This window comes from Cricetulus griseus, chromosome 3, assembly GCF_003668045.3.
Source record: "Cricetulus griseus strain 17A/GY chromosome 3, alternate assembly CriGri-PICRH-1.0, whole genome shotgun sequence".
Classification (NCBI taxonomy): Eukaryota; Metazoa; Chordata; class Mammalia; order Rodentia; family Cricetidae; genus Cricetulus; species Cricetulus griseus.
The window spans coordinates 233,773,620-233,793,523 of NC_048596.1; the positions used below are offsets into that span (position 1 = coordinate 233,773,620).

The following is a 19,904-nucleotide window of genomic DNA, read 5'->3' on the forward strand; positions in this document are numbered from 1 at the left end:
TTCAATTGAAGCCACAGACCTAAATCCACACACCTATGCTTACCTGACTTTATCATCATCATCATCAAAGCCAGAAATATACACTGGAAAAAAAGACAAGATCTTCAACATTTTATGCTGGGCAAAACTGGATGTCTGAATGAAGAATAATGCAAATAGATTCATATTTATCACCATATACAAAACTGATTCTCAAATTGATCAAAGACTGAAATATAAAGCCAGATACACTAAACCCGATAGGCGAGAAAGATGGGGAATACCCTTAAACTCACTGGCACAGGATATTTCCTGAAGAGGATACCCATAGTGTAGGCACTGAGGTCAGCAATTAATAAACGGGACCTCTTGAACTGAAAAAGCTTCTGTTAGGCAAAGGACATGATCAGTTAGACAAAGCATCAGCCTACAAAATGAGAAAGTTTTTTTTTTCCAACTCCACATCTGATCAAGGACTAATATGTGAAGTACATAATTAACTCAAATATAAAAATACAAATATCTGAGAAGCTTCTGTAAGGCAAAGGACACAGTCAACAAGACAAAATGGCAGCCTACAGAATGGGAAAATATCTTCGCCAACCCCATATCAGACAGAGGGCTGATTTCCAAAATATACAAAGAACTCAAGAAGCTAGTCACCAAAACACCAAACAATCCAATTAAAAGTGGGGTACAGAACTAAACAGAGAATCCTCAATAGAGAAATGTAAAATGGCTGAAAGACATTTAAGTAATTGCCCTACATCCTTAGCCATCAGGGAAATGCAAATAAAAACAACTCTGAAATACCATCTTATACCCGTCAGAATTGTTAAATCAGAAACACCAATGACAGTCTATGCTGGAGAGGATGTGGAGAAAGGAAGGGGGAAAATGCTGACCTCACCCACTTGGGGGCTGGCACAGGTGATGCTGACCATGCACACCTGGGCATGGTCCAGAACTTCGAATACTGACTTCAATCAACACAAAAACTTCAATCAAGTTAAGGACTTTAACCTGGACCTTCAATCAAGCATCTCCCACCAGACACAGACTGGATATAACCCATTCAGGACTTTCACTACACTAATATTTTCTTCCCACAGGACCCCACAAGACTGTCATCATCCTAGGTCAGCAGGAAGTAGCTCGGAGAATACTATGCCCCTTTCCCCTCTGTTGATACCTAGTAAGGGATAGTTTCCTGTTGTTTAAGGTTGGGTTTGGAAGGAGGTGTTCAAGCTTGGAAATCTCTTTCAGATGACTTTTAGGTTTAGTTGAAATAGATATAGTTAACATGTGACATTAGTATTGTAACTTCTTGTAATTCACCCTTATGATGGTTAATTATAGATAATTTACACTGTTAAGTTTTAATCCTCTTTTAGACTAAAAGGGGATTTGAGGGGGAAATGCTGACCATGCCCACTTGAGAGTTGGTACAGGTGACACTGTCCATGCCCACTTGGGGGCTGGCACAGGTGACACTGACCATGAACACTTGGGGGTGGTCAGAGTGATGTAGCAAGGCTTTAAATATGAGGGACATATGCAGAGAATGGGGAACACTCCTCCACTCATACAGCCACTTTGGAAATCAGTATGGTGGTTTCTCAGGAAAATGGGAATCAGTCTACCTCAAGATCTAGCAGTTCAACTCTTCGGCATATACCCAAAAGATGTGCATTCATACAACAAGGACTTCTATTGAGCTATGTTCATACCAGCATTATTTGTAATAGCCAGAACCTGGAAACAGCCTAGATGCCCCTCAGCTGAAGAATGGATAGAGAAAATTTGGTACATTTACACAATGGAATACTACTCAGTGCGGGGGGGGGGGGTGGGGTGGGGTGGGGTGGGGGTGGAATCTTGAAATTTGCAGGCAAATAGATGGCACAAGAAGAAACCATCCTAATTGAGGTAACCCAGTCACAAAAAGACAAACAAGATATGTACTCCCTCATATATGGATTTTAGACAGAGAGCAAAGGATTACCAGCCTACAATCCATACTTCCAGAGAAGCTGACATGGTCCCCTGGAGAAGCGGAAGGGACAACAGCTCCTGAACAAATTGGGAGCATGGGGGAAGGGAGAAGGGGAAAGGAGAGATGTAGAAAGAGGAGGGGAAGAGAACATGAGGGATCAGGAGGATTGATTGAGTCAGGGGATGAATAGAGGAGAACAAGAAAACAGATACCTTAATATAAGGAGCTGTTATAGGTTTAAAGAGAAGTCTGGCACCAGGGAAATGTCTAGAGATCCATAAGGATGACCCCAACTAAGAATCTAAGCAATAGTGGAGAGCCTGCCTTAAATGCCCTTCCCCTATAATGAGATTGATGACTACCTAAATGCCATCCTAGAGCCTGCATCCAGTAGCTGATGGAAGCAGAAGCAGAGATCCACAGCTAAGCACTGAGCCGAAGTCCTGAAATCCAGTTGTAGAGAGGGAGGAGTGATGAGCAAAGGGGTCAAGACCATGCTGGGGAAACCCATAGAAACAGCTGACCAGAACAAGTGGGATTTCATGCACCCCAGTCTGACAGCTGGGGAACCAACATAGGACTGAACCAGCCTACCTGAACATGGGTGTCAGTTAGGAGGCCTTGATAGTCTATAGGGCCTCTGGCAGTGGAACCAGTATTTATCCCTAGTGTAGGAATGGAATTCTGGAGCCCATTCCTTATGGAGGGATACTCTCTTAGCCTAGATATATGGGGGAGGCCCTAGGCCCTGCCCCAAATGACTTGATAGACTTTGATGATCCCTCATGGAAGGCATCACCCTCTCTGGGGAGTGGATGGGGGAAGGAATGGGGGTGTTGGTAGGGGGCATGGGAGGATGGGATGGAGAGGGAACAGGGATTGATATGTAAAATAGATTTTTTCTCATTTAAATAAAATTCATAAAAACTGGGATAGAGATCTAAACAGAATTGTCAAAGAAGAAACACAAATGACTGAGGAGCACTTAAAAAATGTTCAACATACTTAGTCATCAGGAAAATACAAATCAAAACTGCTTTGTGATTTCATCTTACACCAGTCAGAATGATCAATAAAATCAATAAAATAAATGAGTTTATGCTAGTGAGGATATACAGTAAGGGAACATTGATCCATTGCTGGTGGGATAACGAGTTAGTACAGCTACTAAGGAGATCACTGTGGTGGTTTGTCAGGAATCTGGGACTAGATTTACTTTAAGATAAGGGTATACCACTCTTGGGTATTGTTGTCGTTTGAATAAGAATGCCCTCCATAGGCTCATTTCTTTGAATGCTTAGTCACCCTGGAGTGGAACTCATTGATTGTATTAAAAGGATTAGGAGGTGTGGTCTTGCTGGAGCAAGGTTATCACTGGGTTTCAAGTGCCCATTCCAGACCCAGGCTCACTTTCTGTACCATGCCTGCTGCCATACTCCCTGCCTTGATGCTAATGGATTAAACCTCTGAAAGTGTAAGCAAGCCCCAAGTTAAATGTATTCTCTTATAAGAGTTGCAATGGTCTTGTTGTCTCTTCATAGCAATAGAACAGAGACTAAGACAGGTATATCTCCAAAGGACTCTGACACTTGCTTAGTCTTGTTCATTGCTGCTCTATTTATAATAGCCAGAAATAGGAAATAGCCTAGATGTCTGTCAACACAAGAATGGATAAAGAAAATGCAGTACAGTTACACAATAGAATAATGTTCACCTGTTAAAAAATGAAACAATGAAATTTGCTGGTATATGGAAGGAACTTAGAAAAAAATAATTCTGGGTGAGGTAACCCTAATACCAAAGGATAAATATGGTGTATATTTGCTTATATGTGGATGTTAGCTGTGAATTCTTCAATAAGCAGGCTATAGCCCATGTAACAACAGAGGTTAGGTATAGAGTGTGGGACTAGGGTTGTGTGTGTGTGTGTGTGTGGGGGGGTGGTGGTGGTGGTGGTAGTGGTGGTGGATCTCCCTAAGAAGGGGAAATAAAATAGATAGCAAGGGAATGTAGGGATTTGAAAATGAGGATCAGAGAGGGAAAGGAAGGGAAGAAGTGAGGAAGGACAACTAAACCTAAAGGCCATTTGAGGGGTCAAATAGAAACCTAATACAGTAAGAGCTTCTTAAAATGTACATATGTGGAATAAATCTAAATAGAATCACCAAGTAACGGCGGAGAGAAAGTCCCAAGTAGACACTCTTGTCACCAAGTGAACCTCTAGTTCCAAGAATGGATTAAATCTTATCAAGTTGTTGACCAAAGGGGCCCCATGAACACTACCTAACAATTGGGGCTATTTCCAGAGCTATTTGGTTGTTCTCCACAAACTGATGGTAACTGAAGGAAATACCTGTGTACCTCATTAGCACAGAGATGTAAAGCTGGTGCCTACTTAGAGTCTTTACCCCTACTGACTAGTGTCCATGGTACTGGACTCTCTATACCAGAGGAGAATGGTAAACATCAACCCAGCTACAAGCCCTAAACTCTATAAGGGATACCTGCCTGCATGATATGCTGGTACAGTAGTGGCTCAAAGTTTGTGGGAGTAACCAATTGTGCTCAGTAGTTTTATGTGAATTTGGTACAAGCTAAAGTCATCAGAGAGAAAGGAACCTCAATTAAGAAAATGCCTTCAGAAGGTAAGACTGTAGGCAAGCCTGTAGGGCACTCTTTTAATTAGTGATTGATAGGGGAAGGCCCAGCCCATTGTGGGTGGTGCCATCTCTGGGCTGGTGGTCCTGGGTTCTATAAGAAAGCAGATTGAGCCAGCCAGTAAACAGTACCTCTCCATGGCCTCTGCATCAGCTCCAGCCTTTAGGTTCCTTCCTTGTTTCAGCTCCTGCCCTGACTTCTTTGATGATGAACAAGTGCAGTGGAAGTACAAGCCAGATAAACCCTTTCCTTTCCAACTTGCTTTGTGGACATGCTGTTTTATCACAGCAATAGAAACCCGAACTAAGGCACCAACTAATATCTGATTAGATTTAAGGTTCACTCCATGAGATAGGTTCATCCCTGACACTGCTGGAGTGGTCAAGAACCTGACTAGAGAGATCCAGAAACTACTTTTCTGCTAAAGGAAGGTAGCAGTAAATTGATCCCTAAAGAAATTCTGTTGTACTCATAGAACACTGTCTTGTTCAGGCATCATTAGAGAAGCTTTCACCTGCAATAGATGGTATCAAATACAGAGCCACAATGAGACAAGGCAGAGTGAGAGATTTTGAAACACTCAGTCCTAAATGTGATGTCTGCATCAAATCCCTCTCCTCAGAGCTCAAGAAACCTGTAGAAGAGGAGGCATAAAGATTGTAAGAGCCAGTGGGGATAAATGATTCCAAGGAAACAAGGTAACAAGACCTTATAAACACAGTGAAACTTATGCACCTATGAATTCACAGAGACTATGACAACAATCCCAGGTCTAAGCCTAATGTGGTTCTAGCACTGACAGGGGAAGTGGACAGAAGCCCTCATCTCTAATCCAGAAGCTATCTGCAATTAATAACTTCTTACAAAGGAAAAATTATTTTTCTCCAATGGAGTCTTACTGGGTATACAAATCATTCTTTAGGATATATTGTATGCTCAACAGTAAATGGCCAACACAAAACCAACTTGATGCCATTTTTGGAGGTTCCTTGTTTCATAATGCTTTGTCTGGACATGTTTTTTGCTTTTCAAATCTTTTATGTATATATTATAGTTTCTGGGGTTGTGTTTTTGCGGGGTTTCTGTGTTTGTGGAAATGTGCATGTCTGCATCTATGTGTATTTCTTGTGCTTTCTCTTAGGTTTCTGTTTGTTTTGCCCTATTCTGGTTTTACCTTATCATTTTTAAATACCTGTTTGTATTTTAATGAGAGAGAGAAAGAAAAGGTGTGAATTGGGTGAATGAGGAATCAGGAGGATCTGGGAGGAGGTAATGGAGAAACATCAATTAGAATAAATTGTATGGAAAAATATTTTCAAGAAAAACTATGAATTTTACCTTCTATTTCTCATTAGATAAATAATTGTCAGAATTGTTACAGATTAGAAAAAAAAGAAAATTGCTGAATGTAACTCAATGCCTGCTTCTGTCTCATTACAACAAGTCCTTTGTAAGGATGCTGCCTACAAAGTAAGCATTCAGGCTAGGGATGTAGTTCATTGTTAGAGCTCTTGTCCAGTGTATGCAGCATCTTTCCTTCCATCTCCAGCAGTGGAGGAAAAATAAACATAAAATTGGCATTAATATGTGTGGAATTGATAACATATGTTAATATTTATAAAGTATCTAACACAATACCTGACTATGAGTTATGAGGCATATATACTTCTAATGTGAGATTAGAGGGAGTTTTCATGCTTGAACATGTGACCTACAATGGTCAGGGTTCATTTACTCTATGACAAGTCATGAACATTTTGGAACCAATATTTTGTTTATAAAGATTGAATGCTAATAAAGTGAGTGAATCTTAATGTTTCTTTCTACTGGGGATTATAGACTCATGGGACTAACTACATTGCTTTCCTTTACCCATTTATTTCTTAGCTTATGTACAAAGATCCCATGTACTACAGGGACATAGGTTTGGATCAAGGCTCTGATTTTAGGACTTTGGTCTGAATAGTGGAATAATTGTGCTTTCTTTTGGTTTCAGATGTTCATACAGAAGCTGTACAGGCAGCTCTTGCTAAACACAAAGAAAGGAAGATGGCAGTGCCCATGCCTTCCAAACGAAGATCCCTGGTTGTACAGACTTCCATGGATGCCTATACACCCCCAGGTGAGCAATACCTTCAATATTTCTGCTTCTTAAATGTGTGATATGTGTGCCTTAGAATTAATTGATAACTAAGCCACATCAGTCTTAAAAACTTTTTAAAAGTTAGAATACAAAATAATGGGTCTCATCACAGCATCTTCACATGTATATTGCTGTTACTCACCCTCCCCAGAGTCCTTCTGATCCCCTCTATCTCTTATTCATCCCTTCATTCCCCCAGTTTGTCACTCTTTCCCTTTTATGTCACATATATCCCATTTCTCTCTTGTTCTCCCCACTTTAGATCTTATCTTTTCCTCCATAGATCCCTTCCTGCTTTCATGACCTACACACACCCTAGATTCTATATATGAATGAGAGCATGCAATAATAAACCTTATTTGCATGGTTTTTTTCCCCCTTAACATAAGGAATTCTCCTCTGTCCATTCTCTTGCAGATGTTATTTTATTCTTTTTTGCAGCTGAATAAAAGTCTATTATGTATATCTAACTACATTTTATTCATTCATTTATTGATGGGCATATAAGTTGATTCTATAACCTGGTTATTGTGACTTCTGCTTCAATAAACAAGGATGCACAAGTACCTGTAGTTTGTTGACATAAAGTCCTTCAAGTATATGCCCAGGAGGTAACAACTTCATGAACCATACTCCAAAAATAGTATACGAGTTTAACTTGGAAGGGAAAATTTAACATCCTTCCATATATAGCTATATTAGTAAGTATTTTAGATCTTCATCAAGACTCAACTATGATTACTTAAAAACTTATTTTACTCAGTTATTTACCCACATAGAAAATATTATACCTTTTAGTTATAATTGAAATTATATAGATCTTTCTTCTGCTAAACAGATGTTTATGTATACACACACACATATCCTTAAATCTTTATAATACTAATACCCTATATTATTATATTGTGGAATTTGTCAATCAATTCAAATGGTGACCCTAAACAGGAGTCACTAGGCTTTGCCTGTGGAATGTGAGACAGTATTTTAGCTTCTGTAGATTTTAACAGCTCCTCAACTCTGCTATTGTAGTGTAAAAGCAGCCATTTTCATGTGTCAGTGGATGGAAATGCTGTATTCTAGTAAAAATTTACAAAAACAGGTAGTAGGCATGATTTGATCCACAGATTTACTAACTCTTCATCTAAATGGTTAGAAATAATGGCCCGTTTACTTTCCCGTTGTCATGTTAGTGTGTTTTATGTAACTAGTAAAATACTTGTTGATGTATGCTTTATTTAAAAATATTTCAAAAGGCTAACATAAGTCACAGTTAGGGAAGTTAAGAAGTGTGGCATCCACTTGTCTGTGGTAAGGGCTTTTTAGCTATGCTAAAGTGTGGTAGATGGTAGGGTAAGTGTCCCATGGGAAGACAGGGAGCCAAAGGAACTTGAACTTAGAAGGGCCCTGTGAAAATACCAGAGGGATATAACCTCTGGTGGCACTAAATCATTGTACCCAAAGAGCCCAGGAGCCCATTTTTCAGTAATTGAGAACTTTGGAGGATTTGTACTAGTTTTCCTATAAGCTATAAGATTACCTCATCTATGAATAAAGACACTTTATCTGGATGTTTGTAACTTAATTTTATTAGTTTGTTTCACTGGCTATAACCTTCTCAATCGGATTGACTAGAAGTTCCAAGAAAGGATTTCCTTGCTTTATTCTCAGCCTTAGGAGCAATGCTTTTACTCACTTACTATTAAATGTAGTCCTAATTTTGGATTTTTACTGATGGACTTTTAACAGTTTAAAGAAGTTTTCCTTATGTCCCTAGTTTGTTGAATGTTTTCATCCTGAGATGTCATCAAATATTTTTTGTGGTCTTAGAGCGTATCACATTTTGCCATTCTCTCAGTGTATTAGGAACATTGATTCACTTTTAAATACTAACAAGAACATTAATTGTGGGTTTTGTTATCTAATTCTAGCCACCACTTGGTCATAGCCTATCATCTGTCTTGTATGTTGCTTGTTTAATTAACTAATATTTTGTGATAGATTTTGTTTCTGTATCCTGAGGGATGTTAATCTATAGTTTTATCTTTAAAGGTGGTATGGAATAGAGTAAGAAATGAAATATTGACTAGAAAGGGGCATGTGAAGAGTTTCTAGGGAGAAGCTTTGTACATGACATCGATGTATGCATTTAAGCGCCTCTCAAAATTTTAATAAATATATGAAATACTTAAGTTTTACTTTATATAATAATATTATATTTAAATTATATGCTAAAAGGCAAAGTAGAAGAGAAATTTTCTAATAGTCTTGTTTTTCTAACATAGTTCTAACAAAAAAACAGAGAGAGTATGGGTTGTGATAAAATACTGTAGCTTTTCTTAATGATGCCGTTTCTGTTCTTTCCTGTTACATATTTTAGAGTTATTTTTGAACCTTCTTGTTTCCTTTTATTTCACATAACTCATATCTAGGTGAGATCCTAAGTCATTCCTAAACTGTAGGTTAGATAATAAATACTACAGTCATTCATTCATTCAGTCATGCTAACTAAACTTGCATTGAATGAAAGTATATCTAGGAATTTTCATTAATAATGTACATTTTCCTTAGGTTATCTCCTTTTATTTTTCAGATAGAAAGGTAAATCAACTAAATGTGAGAATATTTTTAATAAATTAATGCTTTAAAAGTGAATAAACTTTCATTGAGCATAAAATGTGATGTTATAAGAGTATGTAATGAGCACCAGAGGTTGAGGCTGAGATCACAGAGTAGACAGGTTACTGGAGAAGGAGATGAGAGTGTGTACTTTAAAGTGGGTTTTTCTTTAGCTTCCATTTCTTCATCAAAAGTTCTGTGTCTGAGGAGCCACATAGTAACCCTAAAAATAAGTCATAGTTCAGCAAATTATTTTTGAGTTTCTAAGGAGTCACAGCAAACCTATTTGTAAACATGTGGAAGCAGATCAAGCATGTCTTAAAAAATTGTTCCCCATCCTATAACTTAGTGGATGTGTACAAATAAGATACTGTCTTCTTCTAAACAGTTACTATTGAGAAAATAAATATCTTTGCTTAGTATTTTAATATCCAGCTAAATGTCCTATTGCATACTTAAGGTATTGTAGTTATAAAACTTACTATATATAAAAGTTGCATTATTTGAAGAGTGGAATAACTTTTCAGGAACGTTTCAAGCCAAAAGTCACTGGGAAGTTATTATCTGATCTGAGGTGAATCTTTTGGCAATGTGTGGAAAGACAGTGAGATTGAGGATCATCTTTGCAGCACTATTTAACAAATCAAATCTCTTCTTGAAAACAGATACCTCTTCCGGTTCAGAAGATGAAGGCTCAGTGCAGGGTGATTCCCAGGGAACCCCAACCTCTAGCCAGGGCAGCATAAACATGGAACATTGGATCAGCCAGGCCATTCATGGCTCTACTACATCAACCACCTCGTCCTCCTCCACTCAGAGTGGAGGCAGTGGGGCAGCACACCGGCTGGCAGACGTCATGGCCCAGACACATATAGGTGAGTGAGATGCACATAGCCTGGAGGGCTGGATGCCTTTGCCTTTTCTGGTATCTGATTTGCTCTTGTCATTATCTGAGTTAGCACTGAGTATTGGTTTGTTCTCTAGGAATGCTCTGGTTATAGAGTCTGATGGATTCTTGGGTTACTGCATTGGACTAAACATTTCTAAAACTCTTGCATTATGGTTATTCAACACCTCAGTCTCTTGTAGCAGGAATTCTTCTAGCTTTGTATTGGTGATAGAATGCATTCTTATTCGTTAGGAAAGCTTGTAGCCATATCAACTTACATGTTTGTGTTTTATGCTAAATATACTACTCAGTGAAGTTTTGTGGTGCTGGAATAGACAAGAGATTATAAAGTACAGTTGCTGTTACTTAGAGAGGGGTTCATTTGAGGAACTTGAAGGACTTAATGATTTCTGCCAAAGCATTCAGATTGTTTAGATACTTCATAGTATTCTGTATGTGGGCTGTAGAATGAGAAGGGCTGTGTAGATTAGAAAAAGTAGAAGGTGGGCTAGAAAGACGGCCCAGCAGTTAAGAGCACATACTGTTCTTGCAGAGGACCTGAGTTTTGTTCTGAGCACAAACATTGTACTGGTTCACAACTCCCTGTAACTTAAACTCCAGGGAATCTAGCAGCCTCTTTTGGCCTCCACAGGCAGCTATACTCATATTCATCCATCCCCCAGTTTCATATACATAATGAAAAATAAAAATTTTAAACCTGCAAGGTCAGAAGCATGATTGTGTGGCATCTGAAAATAGTTTAGGATAAGAAGTAAGCAATGATTAGAGGAAACATGGGCTAGATGAGTAACTGGTTGTATGAAATGTGTGGGTGATGTTACCATTCCTGCCCATGTGCTCGTTACTTACTGTGCTCCAGTCTAGTCCTCATTCTTAGATCTGAAGTAGGATATCTAGATCTCTGTTCTCATCCATTGTTTTCCTGTGGATTAAGATGCTCAAACAGTTCAATGACAAGAGGTTTTCACAAGGCAAATTGTTCAGATAAGATCCAGTATGGTCTCTCCATCATGTAGCCATCAAGTAGAGAAATAGGCAGGTACTTAGAGGCAGCTGCATATTATACTGTCATCTGTACATAGAGTATGAGTGAGATATAGATGCAGTCCTCTCAAGTCACACCTGCAATACTGTAGGAATACCTTTCCACATCAGGAAACAGGAAATGGAATGAATGAGCTAAACATGGCAAAGTCAGCTCAGATACCCAGAATGTGGATCTTTAACTAATTGATGGGCAGACAAAGTCATTTCAAACTGGCATTTTAAGCTTCACCCCATTTGAACTCAGTGAACAAAGTTAAAAGCATTGACCTTTTTATATCCAAATGAGTTTGTTTGGTTCATTTCCTGGAGAGCAGCATCTGCTTTGAGTTCTCCCATTAGCAAACACTGAGATCTTGAAGTCGCTTTTCAGTGAAGGGAACAAAATGGGAATCATAATTTCTTGTCCCTTTTCCTTTCACAACTGTTGCAAGTAAAAAGGAGAATATAGGAACATTCTGAACAAGTTTTTGAAGCAGTTACTTAAGTTTAACACATTTTGAAGACAGTTATTAGTCAGTGTTACCAGATAACTTAAATTTGAAACATCAGAAAATTAAACACTGTATATAAATGTCACCATTAAATATATTTAGACAACACAAGTCTTGCTTATTGGAGCTTAGAAAAGCTGCTGAGGCTGTCAGCTGTCCATGGTACCTGAGCAGACAGGCTACCCAACCAACTGCCACATGGGAGTAATTATATTGTCTGAATTTGTTCCTTTAAGAAGGTTCTCAGAATCTTACTAAGAGGACCAAATATTTCTGAACAAACTAATCGCTGCCTTTGGCTTTCCCTTTGTGAGTTTACACTTGGAATACTGGAGGAAATTATAGCATGCAGAATTAAATTTATCCAAACTATAAAAGGTTGCATTACTCATATACACCAAGGCTCTGTGTGGCCTAAATATAACTCCTGAGTGTGTGACATTTCAGTAATTTCTCATTTGGCACAAGGATAAGTTCCTAGAATATCTGGAACTTATCTGTAGGAATTGGCATTTTTTTTTTTTTTAAGCAAAGGCAAGACAATGAAACCTGATGAGAATTAGAATACTTCATTCCAGAGACAAAGGCAGCCCCCCCCCCAAAAAAAAGAAGAAGAAGAAAAATTCAAAGTTGGCAGTCCTTGACCTTTTGCTGAGATTACCAAAATCTTGGGAATAAGAAAATAGCATGGGTGTGTGCCTGCATATACATGCATGCTCGTTTGATAAAGCTCAAGGCAAAATCAACCCCAAAATCAAGTGTGATCCCTTTAGGCAAGTTGTTTCATGTGGAGCCTATAGAGACTTGTTTTGCACATTGATGACAAAAGCCAAGAGATAGCAATCGCACAGTCTCTCTCAAAATGGGCATTCTTCTGTTCCTTGGTTAAAGCAAAACCTCTAGTCCTTGTGTAATTTTTTTTCTACAAATTTCCTTGAGCACACACCTAAGACATCTCCCATGTATTTTGGTAAGCCAGGATGGCTTACTATAGGATGAAAAATCCTATACTGGGCTGTCATTTTTACTTTCTTCTGTGGTACTTGTTGTATATATTACAAGATATGCTTTTTAATCTCTAACTGAGGATCCTGACAGCCAAGCTTCAAACATGACAGTGCTAAGTTTTGAGACTGTGTAGACTGCTAGTACAGGAGTCAGACCTGATGTTCTGACTTGCTACATTACTGGCAGAATTTTGTGTGCCTTCTCCCTATTACTATAACCAGGGCAACCTGTTTTCTAGACATGAAACCTAGGGCCTTGTGCATACTAGCCAAGCTCTGTACTACTGAGGTGCATTCTAGCCCTAGAATTACTCTCGATCACTCATGGTAATTACTGGAAAGTATTTTAGTAAGTACCTTAAGGCTGGGCATTATAGCTCAGTGTTTGCTTCTTGTGACTTTGTTTCAATCCTAAATACCACAAAATAAAAGAAAGTTAAAAACTAAAGACCCTTAGTTAGAAATAAGGGGGTTAATGCTCTATAAAATTTTATCAAAATGATAATGAGAAATGTAACTTAGACTAGGCAGTATATTTAGTTGAATTATTTTAAACTCCAAGATTTATATTTGAAAAAAATGTTGAGTAAATTATAGGAGTTATTTAGATAACTAGGGAAACAATACTGTATTAATACAGTCATAGAGTAAGAACTAAGAACAAAGCAGAATAGATAGTATTATGTTATACATTCAAAAGCAGACTGCATTCAAAAGCATATATGTATATGTGAAATTAGACTTTCACATGAACTTGTTTTAGTTTTAAGCCTCTGTAATCTTTTGATAATGTCTTCATCTGACAACATTGCCACAGAGTATATTGAGAGTACATTTTTACTAACCCAATTTTTATAAAAACAATTCATTTTCCTAGAATGTTTTAGAATTCAGTTGACATGAATGCTTTGTTCAGTATATGCTGTTTGTATTACTGAATTCTCATAAAATTCTTGTATCCATCTCTGCTAAGAAGATAAGAGGTTGAGCTGGGAAGATATTTCAGTTGGTAAGTGCTTGCCATGCAACAAGCATCAGGACCTGAGTTTGAATCTCCAGCAACCATGTATTAAACTGGGTTTGGTTACCCTTGCCTGCAATTCCTGTCCCAGTGAGTCAGATATATATTCCTGGAGCTCACTGACCAGCTAGTATTGACAACTGGTGAGTTTCTGGTTCTACAAGAGACCCTGTATTAGTCAAGGTTCTCTAGAGGAACAGATCTTATAGAATGAATGTGAGTGTGTGTGTGTGTGTGTGTGTGTGTGTGTGTGTGTGTGTGTGTGTGTGTGTATGTGTACATATTAGATTTATTACAATTACTTACAGGTGTGGTTTGGCTAGCCCAACAATGACTGTCTAACAACTTGAAAGTCTAAGAATCCAGTAGTTGTTCAGTCCACAATGCTAGATGTCTCAGTTGGTGTTTACACATTGTAATCCTGAAGAAGTAGACCCTAAAGCTCATGAAGTAATCAACTTGCTAGTGAGATTGAGAGCAACCAGGCAAAGAACAAAAATTTCCTTCTTCCATTTCCTTTATATAGGCCTACCACCAGAACGTGTCGCCCAGATTAAAGGTGGATGTGCCCTCCTAAAAGATTTGGATTAAAGATGGTGGTTCTTTCCATTTGAAATGATAAAAGAAAAATACTTCATAGGTGTACCCTACCACTTGGTTTTTTGCAATTTCAGATGTAGCCAGTTCTATAACTAAGAATAGATATTACAGTCCCTGTCCCCCCCCAAATAAAGTTTTATCTATGGACAAAACACACCCAATAGATATTACAGTCCCTGTCCCCCCAAAATAAGGTTTTATCTATGGACAAAAGACACCCAATGTCAACTTCTGTTACCACATATGTGCACTTCCACATAAGTGTATACCAGTATATGTGAATGTTAACAAATAAAAACAAACAAAAATGAATTTATAAAAATCTTTATCTACCCCAGAGATAAATTATTTATTACATAATGAGCAAGAGCCTGGCAGTTGGATGTTTTGATTGTGGAATCTGTTTTATTAGGGAAATTTATTCAGAGTTTAAATAGCCACTATTACAAATTACCCTTGTTTATTTATCTCTATTCATCCTAAGTGTTTATGCTTTTTAAACATTTATTGCCTTAAAATAGCACATATATACTGAAATTGGTGATATTGCCCCAGCCTGGGTACTAAGGGCTAGGATCTCCCTAATGTCCCATCCCTCTCAACTAGGGTGGTATTGCAGCTAGAGTATTACAATTTTAGAGCAGATCAGCAAATTTTTCCTATAAATGGACAGATGATAAACATTTTAGGCTCTGTGCCCATATACTGCTACAGCTGTTGAACATGCTGCCTTTATCACAAAAAGAAGCTACAAACACAAAGGCACATCTGTATGTTAATATTTTTAAAGTCTGGTGCCAGGTAAACAGCTACTCATAGTTTGTTGATTCATATTTTAGAATTTTAAACAACTTTACTCCAAAAGCAAACTGAAAAATATGAATCTTTTATAAGATAATACAAGGCAGAATAGAAACTGTCAGTGGTGGCCCATGTTATGTGTCTAGTTCTTGATTGTCTCATCAGGATGGTTAAAGCATGGATTTGGACTTGTCACTTTATGCTAAAAATGATTTCATGGTGTGATCTTTCAAACCACATTTTATATTAAGTTGTTAAAATCCAAATAATACTTCTTGGCTCCAAAAGTATGCTAAGCCTTCATCCTGTTCAAATTCTACTCTGGAGGAAATTAGTGTTCAATTTTGTAAGAATGCCTCATTGTTATACAAGATAAAATTACATATAGTCACTGATATCTAATTTAGAATTATTAACACATTTGTTCATACTTTTATGCTCATGAGTCTCTCAGATTCTTTCTTGGGACTTCACACATGCAAAAGTCAGAGAGGATCCCCTCATTTTGCTTATGCTCAGGGAATCCTTGGCAGCAGTTCCTATTTGGCTGTTTGATTTCAGGGTACTCTGTCATTGGATTTCTGCAGCCACATTGAGGAAAAATAGTCCTAGCTTTGTTTTGCATATCACACCTTTCTGGAATTTCTGTATTATAAATATGAAGAACATATGGAGAACTGTACAATTGGTAAAAGTCAACCTTGGCTCTCAGACCCTTGAGTATGGAAGCACAGCAGCCTTTTCTAACCTAACCCCTTCTTGGTTTGTTTTATAGATGATTCAAATTTTACGAGCAGTTGAGAATGACTGTTAAGAATTTAGCAAATAGGAGAGATCAATCTGTAGCAGAAGCAAGTTTAAAAGAGGTTGTTCTGAATAACTGTTAAAGTAATACATTCTTTATTGGGTATATTAAGAGACATTTTGTGTGTCTGTCCTACTTTGTGTGCCTTAATAGATCTTCCTTAATATATCACTCTGGGCTGATCATTTGCTGCCACATCACCATTAGGGATCATTTTATTTGAGTTTTACTGTGGGGAGACTACAGAAGAATTTCCTGTCTTCCGGTTAATTACAAAGGGGAGAGGGCATTGATTCAGTGAGCATTTAACCTGACTGAGTCTTCTGGAGTAGGCAGTGGTTGGCAGACACAGTTGGATGCTTTGACATAATAAGGGTGCTTCTGACTTTCTATCACCATGAGTTATCTTTTGTGTAGGACTAGAACATATCTAGTGCAGTTGTGTTTTAAAGAGGGTTATTTACTCTTGCCCAAAAGGAGATGTGGCTTGCCTATATTCATGCAAATCTTGTGGCTTGTCTGAGTCTCACTCACAATTTGGACAACTCTTAAATTTAAATTCCAGGACTTTAGAGAAATCTGCTATGCCTTGTTGTTCAGATCTCCTCTACATTCTTATTGAAGTATTTGGCTTATATTGTTTTTTAGAAGCCCAGCCCATAACCTGCCATGAACCTGAAACAGCTGAGTAGACTGGGTAGTCTGAGTGGTCTGATGGCCATCTCTCATGGGCATCCTCTTTGCAAGTGGGTGTAGATAGAGATTTCTGTAGTAGCAGGTAACTTCTGATATGGGCCTGGAAAGATAGCAGCCATTTTTCTTTTGCTTTTAAAAGCTCTGTGAGAACTAAGGAGATCACATAATTTGTAGTGTTTGCTCATAAAAGCAAGAGGACCTGAGTTCAAATCCCCAGCAACCATGTAAATAGCTGAGTATAGCCATAAGTATCTTTAGCTGAAGTGCAGGGCAGTAGAGTAGTTTCTAGCCAGCCAGCCTAGCTGAAATGAAGAGACTCTGTCTTAAAAAATAAGATGGAGAGCACCTGATGAAAACAAACATCTCAACATCATACTTTGACCTCTGCAAGTGTACATAATGAATACATGCTCCTACAGAGTATGAGCATACACATAGTCAAAAAAAAAAAAAAAAAAAAAAAAAAAGCCTTGTAAACTGAGCTCAACAGTGAGCTCAGTTTGTGTCATCTTAGATGACACAAATCCCTGAAGTAAGAGATTGCTTCTTCACGGGGGTGGGCCTAGGCCCTATCCCAAAGGATACAATTAGCCTCAGGTCTAGAACACAAGAGCATTTAAAACCTTAAACCTGTCCTTTCTTACTTTGTTAAATTTTTAAATTTTTTCTTCCTCATTTTACATTTCTACTGAAGTACCCCTTCCCTCCTCCTCTGCTAGTCCCTCCCTCTACCCCATTCTCCTTCCATTCCTCCCCCTTTGCCTTCAGAAAAGGACAGGCCTCCCATAGATGGCATATCAAGTTGCAATAAGACCAGGTACCTCCCCTCAAAATAAAACTGGACAAGGCAACCCAGCAGGAGAAAATGGGTCCCTAAAGCAGGCAAAAGAGCCAGAGACTCCTGTTCCCATTGTTAGGAATCCCACAAGAAGACCAAGCTGCACAACTGTAACATGAAAGCAGAGGGCCTAGCTCAGTCCCATGCAGGCTCCCTGATTGTTGGTTTAGTCTCTTTGAGCCCACGTGAACCCTGGTTAGTCGATTCTGTGGGTTTTCTTGTGGTGTCCTTGACCCCTCTGGCTCCTACAACCCTCCCCTGTCCCTCTTCTGCAGGATTCCCTGATCTCTGCCTGGGTCTATGGGTCTCTGCATCTGTTTCCATCAATTGCTGGGTGAAGCCTCTCTGATAGTGATCATGTTAGGTCCTGTGTATGAGTATAGCAGAGTATCATTAGGAATCCTCTCATTGACTTTTCGAACCTGCCCTTTCAATCTGAACCTACTGTTTCTTATTCCTCCACAAGTGTTCCTGGAACAGGTGTTACATGCAAGAACCTTCAAAATATTCCTTAAAGAATAGTTAACCCACTACAAAGCAGGAATCCTGATGTATATTAGAATAGATACACTGTGTCATTACAGTGGCAGAGTTATTTTTTAAGCCACTGATGACTTTATGCTATAGTGAGGGCAAATGTGAGGATTTTAAGGAGAAAGATATAAGGTGATACATAAATTGGTCTGCTTTTCTTCCTGTTGCTGTGATAAAATAGTCTGACTTGGGGAGGAAAGGGTTTATTTCAGCTTACACTTCCAGGTAATAATTCATCACTGAGGGAAGTCAGGGCAGAAACTGAACCAGAAAGCATGTGGCTTGGTCTCTGGCTTGCTCACCTAGCTTTCTTTTACATTCCAAGACCACCTGCATGGGAATAGTACCTCCCATGGTTGGGTGGACCCACCCCCCATTGTCAATCAAGACAATTCTTCAATCACAAGGCCATAGTCCTCTCTAATTGAGACAGTTCTTCAAATGAAGTTTCCCTCCTCCCATGTGTTTATAGGTTGCATGTCAAGTTGATAATAAAAACTAACCAGCATATAAATAAACTTGGAAACACTTTGAAGTCACCCAGCTGTCTATTGTCTGTTGCTATTTTTTACCCTATCAGATAAATTGGAAGCCTCATTCCCCCACTCACTGAAGTAGGAATCCTGCTTAACGGAAAGTTCGATTGGATAGCCCTAATAATACATATGTTGAAGTTCATGGCTAACTTAAATCAAATAGAAACACAGGATGATCAAGCCTAGTGGTTGCTGCTTTGCAGGATGTCTTTCAGATCTTGTTTATCACACATTAGCATGCATGTGTTTTCATTTTCAGTGAGATACTCCAGAGGGTATAATGTTTGGCCATGAGGTAGTGGAGTTTGTAAGACAATTAGATCATTTGAAAACATGAATAAAAGCCTATTTGGCAAAAGCACAAATGGGATGAGACAAGGGTAAATATAGAATTGAAGATGATGAAGAGGCAACCTTAATGATTCTCTTTTCCTTCTCCCACTCATAGGAGTGACTGGGTGGCATGTCCTGTGCTTGCTTCTCCCTCTAGTACTCATGTGTCATCTATTCCTGACAAAGGCACACCTTCTTTGGGCTAGAACCTCAGAAATTGCCAATAAGGATGTGTGGTAGTTTATCTGTCGTAGTAAAACACCATAGACTGTGAGGCTTGAACAGGGAATATTTATGTTCCCTCAGCTCTGGGACCTAGAAGTTAGAGATGTGCAGGTGCAGGCAGTTTTGAGTTCTCAGAAGCCTATCTCCCTGGCTTGGAAGAAGCCATGTCTTTTATAATCTCCATGTGGTCTCTTCCTTGTCTATGTCTGTACCCTGATTCTTCTTTCTTTAAAAACTATTTATTAGTTGATTGCTTGTTTGTTAGTTTGTTTGGTTATGCATGTTGAGAGTGCATGTGCACCATAGAACATGTGGAGGTCAAAAGACAACTTTTGGTAGTCTGTTGTCTCTTTCCCACCTATGGTCACCAGCGATCAAACTGATGTCATCAAACTTGCTCAGTATTCACTGAGCCATCTCTGGCCTCATCCCTCTTTCTGATAAGGACATCAATTAAAGCGAGTCAGGATCCATCCCTGGAGCTTTTTTGTTGTTAATGTAATCATCTACAAAGTATGTGATCCTAAATATACAGTTACATTGTGATGTACTGAGAGTTGGTCTGCAAGATGAAAATTCAGATCATGAAAGAGCAGGTACTCACAGGAAAAAACAATCTGAGTAGTCTGTTTAGCAGCATGTTGCCATCTTTGAGTCTATGAAACATC

General features: G+C 38.6%; 1 protein-coding gene across 4 annotated transcripts in view; it reads left to right on the forward strand.

Annotated features, from left to right (window-relative positions):
• The window catches only part of LOC100754252 (disco-interacting protein 2 homolog C), a 391,750-nt gene that overhangs the window by 231,358 nt on the left and 140,488 nt on the right, over positions 1–19,904 (forward strand). For all 4 annotated transcript variants that reach the window (XM_027405065.2, XM_027405067.2, XM_027405066.2 and 1 more), the window contains 2 exons: positions 6,630–6,755; positions 10,058–10,267. In XM_027405065.2, the coding sequence (XP_027260866.1) occupies positions 6,630–6,755; positions 10,058–10,267 (336 nt within the window). The remainder of the gene's footprint in view (positions 1–6,629; positions 6,756–10,057; positions 10,268–19,904) is intronic.